The 11,945-nt window shown below is 38.6% G+C and overlaps 1 protein-coding gene across 2 annotated transcripts; it reads left to right on the top strand.

Moving 5' to 3' along the window:
• The first annotated feature begins 218 nt into the window (after positions 1–218).
• On the top strand, positions 219–11,621 carry LOC121964147 (scavenger receptor cysteine-rich type 1 protein M130-like). Of its 2 annotated transcripts, none has more exons than XM_088069629.1 (13): positions 219–1,646; positions 2,941–2,973; positions 4,121–4,270; positions 4,992–5,111; positions 6,054–6,218; positions 6,677–6,823; positions 7,233–7,565; positions 7,644–7,925; positions 8,294–8,575; positions 8,784–9,125; positions 9,204–9,488; positions 9,844–9,926; positions 10,046–11,621. In XM_088069629.1, exons 1-13 carry the CDS (start codon positions 1,598–1,600, stop codon positions 10,097–10,099), a joined length of 2,325 nt encoding a protein of 774 aa, XP_087925755.1. In that variant the 5' UTR covers positions 219–1,597; the 3' UTR covers positions 10,100–11,621. The 2 variants fall into 2 exon arrangements, with proteins under 2 accessions (XP_087925755.1, XP_087925756.1); XM_088069630.1 differs by having other exon boundaries at positions 220–1,646; positions 7,347–7,565.
• Positions 11,622–11,945: the final 324 nt, after the last annotated feature.

Raw genomic sequence — 11,945 nt, 5'->3', positions numbered from 1 at the left:
TGTGTGTCTGTGTGTGTGTGTGTGTGTGTGTGTGTGTTTTGTGTTTGCCTTATTTTTAATCGTTTTTTTGATTTACATTTTCTGCATTTTTTATACATGTATTTATTTATTTAAACCAATTTCTATGTTTTTTCTTTCTTTTTGGACTATTTTTTAGGTCATTTTCATGTACTTTTTTTAAAAACTAATTGTAGCTATGTTTTGTGTTATTCCCTCTTCCATTGCTTATTACCTTTACCAATGCTTTGGAACACAATCAAGCCAATGTGTTCAAGCTTTAAAGGGTTAAAGATGGTCATTTCTCCGACACCTTTTTATCTCCTCATCAGCTTTATGTGTTTTCGCTCTGACAGGAAGTTGCAGCCGCACGAACAGATTATGTTTCCACAGAAACCTGAGAGTGCACTGCCTGCTGTGAAAGTCCCTTTTCACCCTTAACTTAAGTAGATAGATGTGTGTGAAGTGCAAATATTTTCAGTTAAACAGTTAAAAATATAGTTTTCTCAGTTTTCAGTCATCCAAGCAGAGTGTCTACAAGAACAAAATTTTAAACACAAATTCTTGTGCAAAGTGGGATAAAGTATTTTAACCCTTTCAGACTCATCAGCTTGATATACTGATGATTTTCAAATACTGGGAGTAACTTTTTTTAATTTATAATGGCTTTATAAAAATTTTGAATTTAGGTTTGCTAAGAAAATAAGGTGATTATATACATTTTATTTGAATTGTTATGCTGATAAAAAAAAGTGCTCATTACAGAACACATACACAACCAATCAGTGACATCTGTGAGGTTTCTGGTGAGAAAAACGTGAGTTTACAACAACCTCATGACTAAAAAGATAAAAGTATTTATTGAGTATCTTTTACTCAGGTTGCTATTTAAGTTCATATAATTTCATTTTTTAAACAGTTTAAAAACCTTGTAAATATGTTCTAATATTACATTTGATTGAATTTAGGGGATGACGTCAAGTGACCAAATGTCAGGACAACGTTTAATGTCAACATCAAAACTGACAACAGATGATACTGATATTTTGCTGATATTGTGTATCATGATTTATCAAAAAACGTTTAATGCATGTTAACAAAATTATTATTTTGCATTTAAAAACAGTTTTGAAGTCCATATTAAGAAGGTAAAGAAAGTCTTATCACATTGTCTTAATTGGAAATTAAATGAAAGCATTTGTCGACTAATGTTGACTCGTCTGCTGTCAGTGAAAGAAAGCTATTTCTAATTTGATACCAATATAATACTTTAATACTAATTTGCTCATTGTAAATATGTAAAAATAACTCGACCTTTTTGCTTCTGAATTAAGATTTTGATGCCCTCTTTTGATGATATTGCAAATAGTTACAATGTGTAAATGTAAAAGTGTACTGTGAACTCACAGATATGTGGAAGACGACACTGAAAATGGCCATTATCTCACAATCTGATCAAATAAATTCAGAGATATTGCCCTTTAGCTGCATATGAGGTGGCTGATGAGGAGATAAAAGAAGAAGAAACAAGATACAGAACATTTTAAATGCAGAGGGACAGAAGAGTCACAGATGAGAAGAGACGAAGGTCTAAGTAGACATGGATCACCCGCTCATGCTCATGGTGCTGCTGTTGCTGTGGAGCTCGGGTAAGATTGTTTTTATAATTAATAAGTAAAAGATGCAACATTCAATGCAAACATGCTAAATTATAATCACAGTCTTGTGTTTAAAACCTCAGTGTAAAAATATTGAATTAAACAATTGTATATAGTATTCTTATTTGCAAATAATTACAAAATTTGTGATTTTTTTGGAACTTTACATATTCTCAAATATATTTATACCTTCATCTATAAGCCCTTTAATATAAAGTATCATTTAAAGTTGGTTTAAATATTGTTACTCTCATATTTTATAACTTTTAATAACCTTTGTTATATTTGCTGAAAGGTCTAGATCTGTTCCTATATTCCCCAGTTTGACATTTTTTCTTTTTTTAAAAAAATATGTTCAATTAAAGTACAAAATTTAATTAAGTTTAATTTTTAGGCCCCTCCATGAGTTCAGCCAATGTCAACTTTACTATTTATCCCCCCCAAAATTTGGTTTGAATTTAGGCTTTAATGCACAGCACCAATAAACACGCAAGAAAGTAAAAGCAACAAAATATACAGGATATATTAATATATATAAACACACACACACACACACATTCACACTTACAGTACTATATGTGGCCCATAATCTTTGAGGTCATTGCGAGGACCACCACTTCCACTGACGCTATGATGGTATAATAATAATAATAATAATAATAATAATAATAATAATAATAACAACAATAATCTATCACGATGAGACGATGGTCCGAGATTCTCCTTTCACATTCCACAAAATTACAAATACAAAAAGTATATACATTTTTTATATTTTTTCTTACTGCAATAGATGTGGGGACAGCACAAAATGTCCTCACAAGTAAAAATGTCATTAACGCATTTTTTTTCGTTAAGTGTTGATCCACATAATACAAAAAACAGCACAGTGGTTCAGTGATGTCATCACACAGGATGTCTGGGTTTTGAGTGGGCTGTTGTATCGCATTATCTCTTTAAGAACTAGTCTGTCTGTTAATTCTGTATGAACACACAATATATGTGTTTATTTGCATGGCATACATTTACTTTGTTTCTGTAAACTGAAAATATCTTTAATTAAGTGTTTTAAAGACACAAACAGTTAATTACTATAAGTCCTGATAAATTTCCTCCTCTGCTCCTATCATTATGATGGTTACAGGTATAATAAGATAACTAAAGTTTTAATGAACAACATTATCTGGTTTAAGCTTTGGAAGGCAGAGTGTTTGTTTCGTTCACAGCTCTGCTCCAATCAAACTGCAGGTTCATATTCACGTTTCTGCTCTGATTTTATCCTCAGGACTCCAGGCTGAAGGAAAACAAAACTCAACAGGTAAACAGACAACATAAAGATAAATAAAATTGATAGATGGTTAAAAAAGGTGTCTGACTATAACATAAGCAGCCATGGATGTAGTGTTTAACAAAGTACAGTTCTATGTGAAATGTGGTTCTCTCTTTAGACCTGTTCCTCAATGGCCCAAATCTTTTATTGTCCTTATTTAAATGTAGAAAATATACTGACGAGATAGGTGACCGGACTTAGATCAGGTGAAGCAGAGAAATAGAGCTGTGTGTCATCTGCATAGAAATTCAATTCCGGACAGAGAATAATAGCGCGGCATTTAGCCTCGAAGCAGATCTCAGAAAGCATTTCATCAATATAAAGAAAGTCCTCATACAACACAAGGCCTTCTCTGCAGTAGAAGGATGCAAATACTTTTGGTGCTGCATGAAAAGAGAAAAAGAGAGAAAAAAGATAGTGGCTTTTGCTCAAGAGGTAGAAAACCTACCGCTACCAGAATGCACTGCGCCACACCTGACCAGTAAATGCTCCAGCTGGTGGGTGATGCAGTGCAAGCTTTTCTGTTCGACACAATGGCTGCAAGCTTGTAATAAACAATCTCATATTACAGTTAAACAGTAAACTAAAACATATTTCTGATAAAATATTCATGGTGGGAAATATGCAGCTCAGTAACAGAATTTAGATTTATATTTGGTCAGCACTGCCTAGCTTTATAGTTTGATCGGAGAGCCAGTGAAAGTCGTCATCTGACTGCGTTTCGCTGGGGGCTAAGGAGGGGAATGTAAGCACTGGTTTGGTGTCGGTAAATTTGCCACTGTTCATTTACACAAATTACATGCATTTTTTTATTCAAAGCTGGTTGAAAATCGGAGAAGTATCTCTTACTTTTTATCTTGCACCATCATTAGGTTAAAATGTGTTAAAATGTGCAATAGTTCAGTTTATGACCAAATACCTGCAGAACTGATGACCTTTCTTACTAGTCTCAGCTGGACAAAGCGTTTACCGCTAAGTAGAAAACACTAACCTACTACACATTAGCATGTTAGCATCATTATTATGATCATGTCGACATTTTAGCACCACTGTACCTAAATACAGCCTCACAGAGCTGCTCACATGACTGTTTACTTCTATGTTTGGTATTTCACAATTATCTGTTTTGCTTCAGGTGCTCAGTGTGAAATCACAGCGAAGGCGGACATCATGCTGTTGCTGGATGGCTCCTGGAGCATCGGCCGTGTAAATTTTAGACACATCAGGTCTTTTATCGCTAAAGTAGTCAACGTCTTCAACATCGGCCCAGACAGAGTCCAGATTGGTAATTTCTTTACTACTACACCTATTCATACTACCACCTGCAATGCTTTAAATAAAAAGTAATTTTGACCAAAATAAGAGAAAAGAAATAAAACAACAAAATATGAGCATAAAAATTAAGTTTTATATGATGAGAGGATCTATAGGTAATATTTTAATGTTGTACAGTAGCTAGTCTGCCTACATTATACTTCACACAACTTGATGAGCAATAGCTAGGGGAGTCTCCTGTCTGCAGTCTGAGTAGTACTGACCAACTATGTTTAAACAGTAGATAATAAAAAAGTCTGTGTAGAGAGTTGGAACGCATTGATCTAAATGCAATCGTGGTACGTTCAAGATATCATCTGACTTTGAATTAACTTTATATTGTTTTTTTATTTTCTTTATTATCATTATTTCTATATCCACATTCATATGCAGATATCTGTTGAAAGAGATAAACCAAATTGACCAAAGCAGGATGAGGAAGTTGTGGCCCAGATATCTGCAGCCCCAAAGGCTTTATCGTCATCAGACTGAAAGTCGATGGGTTTTGAGTTTGTTGTTAGAGAGACCCACAGTGCACATTTTACATTAATTACTGCATTTTTCTACCTTATATTTGTTTCTTTCACATCATTTTATTAATAATTCTTATGTATTTTTGTTATTATTAACCTCATCATAATTTTTAAAAAAGGCTTGGTCAGTGTTTGTACATTGCTGTGTGTTTTATGCAGGTCTGACTCAGTACAGTGGAGACCCAAAAACCGAATGGCACCTGGAAACCCACCAGACCAAACATTCCCTGATGCATGCCATAGCCAATCTACCATACAAAGGAGGGAACACCATGACAGGTGGTTTATCAGAGCTATAGTTCACACTGCGAGGGACTGTGGGAGACATAATTTTAATCTACAGCTGAACTCTTGGACAAATATATTTACTTTCTGTATTTGCAGCCAGATCTCATTCCAAAGTCTTCAAATACTGCTGCTTTTACTGTGATTTTGCATCCTGATGCCAAAAGCAACCTTTCACATCTGCATGATACACCACCGGACGGCATTAGGTTAAAATGCTGCCAGTAATGATATATTATAAGGAGCACAAAGGTCTGTATATGTAAGGCGGATGGGCAGGAGGGGCTGGGGATAGATCAAACATACCCCGGACTTTCAAATGGAAGTCCCGTGTCCGTGTCCGTGTCCCTTTTTTTTTCTAAACCTTACCATGTGCCTATTGACTAAAGCTAGCCATAAATGCCAGCATGTGCTTTACTTGACATCCCATCATTAGTAGCCATGTGCTTTTGATGCCTAAACATAACCATGTGCAGCAGCATCCCAACATGTGCATTTGTTGACATTGCAGTAGGAGTATCTTGAAATATCAATTACAGACACAAAAGGATACCCAGTCTGTAATATGAAGATGTGAAAGTCCAATGCAAAACAGGGGCATGTGATGACTTAGGATGAGAACGTGTTGGTTTTTGGGTCAAAGTGAGACGGTTAGTGAGTCCGTATTTGTAAAAGAAAATTACCTTAGGCATTTATAGTACAGTACATAGTGTATATATCAAGCAATATATTGACAAAGTATCTTTTAAAAAGAAACTTCAGACAAAGTTGTAAAAGAACATTTTCCTGCTTGTTATTTTTGATTATATTGGTTGCAGCAATAGTAGGGATAGTAGGGTTACATGAAAAATAAGATGGTGACATTCTTGTTGTTAATATATTATTGATAATATTACCGTAATGGTATTGACATAATATTGTGAAATATGCACACAGGACGTGCTCTGAACCACATCCTTGACAGAAACTTCAAACCCAACGTGGGAATTCGAGAAAACTCAAAAAGAATTGTCATCTTGATCACTGATGGAAAGTCCCAAGACGACATAGAAGACCCTTCGCAGAAGATGAAGAACACTGGCATCGAGATCTACGCTATCGGTGACTGACTTTAAGTTTGAATATCAAAAAACAGCACAGCTTAAGAGAAGTTTCTAAAGTCATGATAAGCTTTAAAATCCTCAGAAGCTAGAGTTTTTAGACAAGTGAAAGAAAATTGAACATTGTATTACATATATGCCAGAATAAAAATGTTCTTATTCCTTGAGGTGCAGAGATTACTTATATTTGTCATTTAGATCAGTTATGAAAATCAATTAAGCACTTTCAAGTCTATGACTTGATTTTAGTAGAGGACTAAATTGAATCAAAACTGATGGCTGTCCAGAGGGAAGAATGTAAAGCAAAAAATGTGGGCAGTGCTTTTTGTAGATAGTCAATAGTAATGTAAAGTATGATTTTAGTTAATGGGATTGAAAATACATAACTATCCGTTACTGCACATTAGGTTTTGAGTCTCATTTCTTCAGTGCAGTTTTAACACAATATTTTTCTCTCAGGTGTGAAAAATGCTGACAAGGATCAGCTGATGTCCATTGCCTCCGATCCCATAGAAAGTCACTTGTTTATTGTCGATGACTTCTGGCAGCTCCTGGACTTTGTTGATGATCTCACCATCAAGATTTGTGAAAGTGTTAATGACTTAGGTATGTAAAGAGTCCATCATCATTAAAAGATTCATGTTGGCAGCACACTGACTCACAGGTATCAGAGTCAAGACATCAAGTTTAGAAAGCTGTCAAACACTACGCATGTTTTGGGTTTCCACAGTCGGACATCAGAAGCAGGTTTGGCCTGAGTGTGGTCTCTGTAACGGTGTGAGGGACCTTGACCTGCTTCCTTAGATCTCCAGATCATCAGGGACATTTTTGCTTGCTGTTTCAGGAGAGAGAACAAGCACTTGAAACTTTGTTAAGTTTCAAGACTGCACAAATGATCAGAAACACAATGTCGTTCCTCATGCTACCATAAGATGGTGCCAAAATCAGGAACTTCCAAATATGTCTGTAGATTTGTATAAAGGTATAAATGTTAAATGTGCTCTCTCTGTCTCAGTGTTTGTCCGGCTGGTGAACGGGACGAGTCTGTGTTCAGGCAGACTGGAGGTGAAGTCTAACCAGTCTGACCAGTCTGACCAGTCTAACCAGTTGTGGTCCTCTGTGTGTGAAGCTGACTTTGACCAGCAGGATGCAGAGGTGGTCTGTCGGGACCTCGGCTGTGGGGCTCCTTCAGTCCTCCAGGGGGCGCTCTATGAAGAAGTGGAGGCTCCAACGTGGACCAAAGAGTTCCAGTGTTCAGGAAACGAGTCTGCTCTCCTGGACTGTACAACCTCAGACTCAGACAGAAACACCTGCTCAGCTGGCAAAGCTGTTGAACTCACCTGCGCAGGTAGAAGAAGAGCTGCAGCTGATTTGGTTTGAAAACTTGCTTTATTGTTTTGCCAGTGACGCTCTTGTTTCTGTTCAGATCCTGTCAGGTTGGTTGGAGGATCCAGGCGCTGTGCAGGAACACTGGAGGTGAAACGAGGAGAGTGGAGACCAGTGGATGGCTCTGACTGGACTCTGGCGTCAGCAGATCTGGCCTGCAGAGACTTGGACTGTGGCTCTGCTGTGTCAACAAGAATAAGAGATGAGTTTGTCAACAAGTCTGCATGGAAGATCAGTCCTGAGTGTATTAGGGGTAGATATACCCTGAGAGAGTGTGTAGAATCAGGTTCTTCCTCTTCAGTCCTGGAGCTCACCTGCTTGGGTAAGTCAGTAAGGCAGTTTCTCTGCCGTAAAACAGTGGCTGTCCCTGTCTGGGTTGAGAGAGAGTTACTTTTCCAAGCAAAGGAGATCAGTTATCTCAGGGTCGGGTTACCGAGTGAGGGTAAATTGGAGCGAGAGATGGACAGGCATTTTGGCGAGCCGTCATCACTTGGTTTATCGGTCCCTCTATGTTCTGACCCTCATCTATGGTCATAAGCTTTGGGTAGTGACGGAAAGAATGACATTGCTAATAAAAGTGGTGAAAATAAGTTTCCTCCACAGGATGGCCGCACCTGTGATTTAGCTTCATTTCTGTTCTCATGAAAATTAATTTCTTCTTTTGCCGACAACACTGCTGTTTCTGTTCAGAGCCTGTCAGGTTGGTGGGAGGATCCGGTCGCTGTTCAGGAGCACTGGAGGTGAGGCGAGGACACTGGAGACCAGTAGATGGCTCTGACTGGACCCTGAAGGAAGCAGCTGTCGTCTGCAGAGACTTGGACTGTGGCTCTGCTGTTTCAACTGCAGTAAGAAATGAGTCCGTCCGCAAATCTGCATGGAAGATCAGACCTGACTGTATTCAAGCTGGATATACCCCGAGGAAGTGTGCAACATCCGGATCTTCTTCTTCCATCCTGGAGATCACCTGCTCAGGTGAGCCTGTCAGTGACATCATCTTCAAGAGTTATCTCTCCAGGATATGCTTGTATCTGAATCATAACTGGTGATTTTGCAGACAGTACTTTGTTGATTGCTTGTGTTTCAGACATTCAGAAATATGTGAATCTGTGCTGTTTCTAAGGAGACATATCGTGTCTTTTTCATGGTAGTTTTAAGATTTAAATTCTCTCCGTCTCTCCAGAGTCTGTCCGGCTGGTGAACGGGACGAGTCTGTGTTCAGGCAGACTGGAGGTGAAGTCTAACCAGTCTAACCAGTCTAACCAGTCTAACCAGTCTAACCAGTTGTGGTCCTCTGTGTGTGAAGCTGACTTTGACCAGCAGGATGCAGAGGTGGTCTGTCGGGACCTCGGCTGTGGGGCTCCTTCAGTCCTCCAGGGGGCGCTCTATGAAGAAGTGGAGGCTCCAACGTGGACCAAAGAGTTCCAGTGTTCAGGACACGAGTCTGCTCTCCTGGACTGTACAACCTCAGACTCAGACAGAAACACCTGCTCAGCTGGCAAAGCTGTTGGACTCACCTGCGCAGGTAGAAGAAGAGCTGCAGCTGATTTGGTTTGAAAACTTGCTTTATTGTTTTGCCGATGACGCTCTTGTTTCTGTTCAGATCCTGTCAGGTTGGTGGGAGGATCCAGGCGCTGTGCAGGAACACTGGAGGTGAAACGAGGAGAGTGGAGACCAGTGGATGGCTCTGACTGGACTCTGGCGTCAGCAGTTGCATTTTGCAGAAAGTTGGACTGTGTCTCTGCTGTTTCAGCAGGAAGGAGAGAGGACTCCTCCAACAGATCTACATGGAAGATCAGCTTTGACTGTGTTGAGTCTGGATCTGCTCTGAGGGAGTGCGTGACATCAAAGCCCTCGTCCTCCTCCATCCTGGAGCTCACCTGTTTAGGTAAAACCATCAGTGACATCATCTGTGACAGTTAGTGATGATCTAAATTGTAAAGTTATCTAAGACAACAGCATCCTGGAGGGTAGAGAAGTGGGTTTGTTTCTCGATGCCGCAAATGGTAGTAATCTATTCCTTTAAGTAAACTTCTTTGTTTTTATATAACAATGTTGATCGTGAACAGTTGTGTCATTTTAACCAGACAGGAGATCTTCAGCAGGCTTTGATTCATCCCTTCACTATAATGTTAGTTAACTTCTGATGTGATTTTAGGAGATTTAATGACTGAAGTTTAAGATTACTGTAAGCTGTTGTACTCGTGGACTCTAACGTGATGACTGTGAATTTGTTTCATCAGATCCAGCAGACTTTACCATCAGATTTGTCATCGTGCCGCTGATTCTGCTGCTGCTCATCACCATCATCTATTTCATCCTTAAGGTACCGTACACACCTCTGCTGATCAGATTGGCTAAAATGAAGTTCTCAGATTGTGTATATTGAACTGAAGAGAGGAGTGATGCAGTAACTTATAACTATGTGCCGTCATGTCTCTCCAGGCCACCAGGGGGCAGAAACCAGGTCCACAGGAGAACATCGAGCTGCATTATTAAAATTTCGGTGTTTCATTTCACGTACAGATGGATTTTCACAAAGTCCATCAACCCTGACAATGACTTTCAATAGATGCAGAGATGTTCCCTTTAAACTGCTGTTCAGATGACAGCAGCAAAAGATAACATGAGTAAGAAAATCACCTTTAGTTTAATCTGTCCTCTCAGTCTCATTTTACAGCCCAGTGAGACACGAAATCATGTTCCTTTTGAACAGTTTTGCACCTCAAGATTCAAGTCCAGTAACAGAGCTGATATTACTCCCAGTGTAGGTAGTGTGGTCATTATGGGGCGAGGTGGTGAGTGAGAGAGAGAATGGGAGAGAATCTGCTGTTGGACACCAGCAGACAAGACAGGCTAAAGACACCGGCATTTTGTAATTGGTCAGCGCGGGGACTCAGGAAACACCTGCAGGACTGCAGCTTCTACAGTGAAAACTGTGGGTGGAGGGACTGTTTGGTGCATTTTATGCGCTTTTCATTCTTCATATTTTGATAATTGTGTGTGTGTTCATGCATGTCATAAATGTAGTCCAGATTGTGTATCTGAGTGTAATCAGTGAATTTGCAGCTCAGCTCCTACAATAAGTCTAAAATACACTGTGGAAACTAAATAGTTACATTCAGACTGTTCAGGTCCAAAAATGCTCCATTGAAACCCATTCAAACTGACATTTTTGATCCCACAGCCATCAGAGCAGAAAAACAGGACTTGTATTATTTCTGGGTGTCATTCTGGGCTTTTGACTCTGAATTTGTCATTTTGACTATTTTCCACCTGATGAGGTCATTTTGACCATATTTGGCATATGGAGGAAATACATGCTATTTCCACTAGGTGACCTGTCACAGTCAATGTAGCTGCTGATCACTGACATATCCCAGACTGTCAGCAGCTACACTCACACACTGACATATCCCAGAATGTAATCATCAAAAAAATATTTATCTGGCATGTAGTATATTGAAAATATTTAATAATTTTAGGGTTACTCTTTTCCTCTGAAAACACAGTGGCAACATGAAAATAACTGGCATTTAAGGGGCTGAAATTCTGAAAATAAATGAATATTTGACATTCATGATTAGGACTGATGTTGCTTATAAAAGTAGAAAATCATATTAATGTATAATAATTTTTTAAAGCTTGATTTTGTAAAGTGCATTTTGTGTGCAGAGCGATGCAGATGTGTGTAATATTAAAGCAGAGCCCAAAGGGTTAAATTGCAGTGTGTTGTTCTTGTATCTTTTGCATACTCTGACAGTTTGGAAAGTTCAAAAAATTCCTGTACAAAACTGTTCATTCAGTCTCTACGAATCAGTCATTACTCATAACATGAGCTTGATTTGTTTTCATGCACTTTGTTTTGTTCAGTTATTGATCATTTTAAGTGTTTATCATTTATTGTCAGTATGTCCTATATTCAACTCTGCATCACAGTTTGCATCTATATATCCAACAGAAATTATGCCTCTTTTGTCTAAATCTTATATAAATAAATAAATAAATAAATCTTATCTAATATTAGAGTCATCGACATTTTTTTGTGTTTTATGCACCACAATCAAGGTAAAACAGTTCAAAATCCAAAAGATAATTACATGGACATGTCCCTGCTGGAGCGGGCTACGGACATGTAATATCATAATGAAACTAAAGCTGCAAGCAGCGATGAAAGGGCCCTCGCACCCCCACGTATGTCGAGGTACTGATGGGACACCAACTAAAGCGGTTTTTCATGAATGTGAAAGGCAGTTAGGTGGCAGTGGAGGGGACTCAAATTTCATGACATCTTCGTGTACATCATTTGTAGACCAAATGATGTAAATATCATGTAAATCCAATG

The sequence above is a fragment of the Plectropomus leopardus genome, chromosome 19 (assembly GCF_026936395.1).
Source record: "Plectropomus leopardus strain MGB_pleo_1.0 chromosome 19, ASM2693639v1, whole genome shotgun sequence".
Classification (NCBI taxonomy): Eukaryota; Metazoa; Chordata; class Actinopteri; order Perciformes; family Serranidae; genus Plectropomus; species Plectropomus leopardus.
This window is presented reverse-complemented; position numbering and strand designations above follow the sequence as displayed.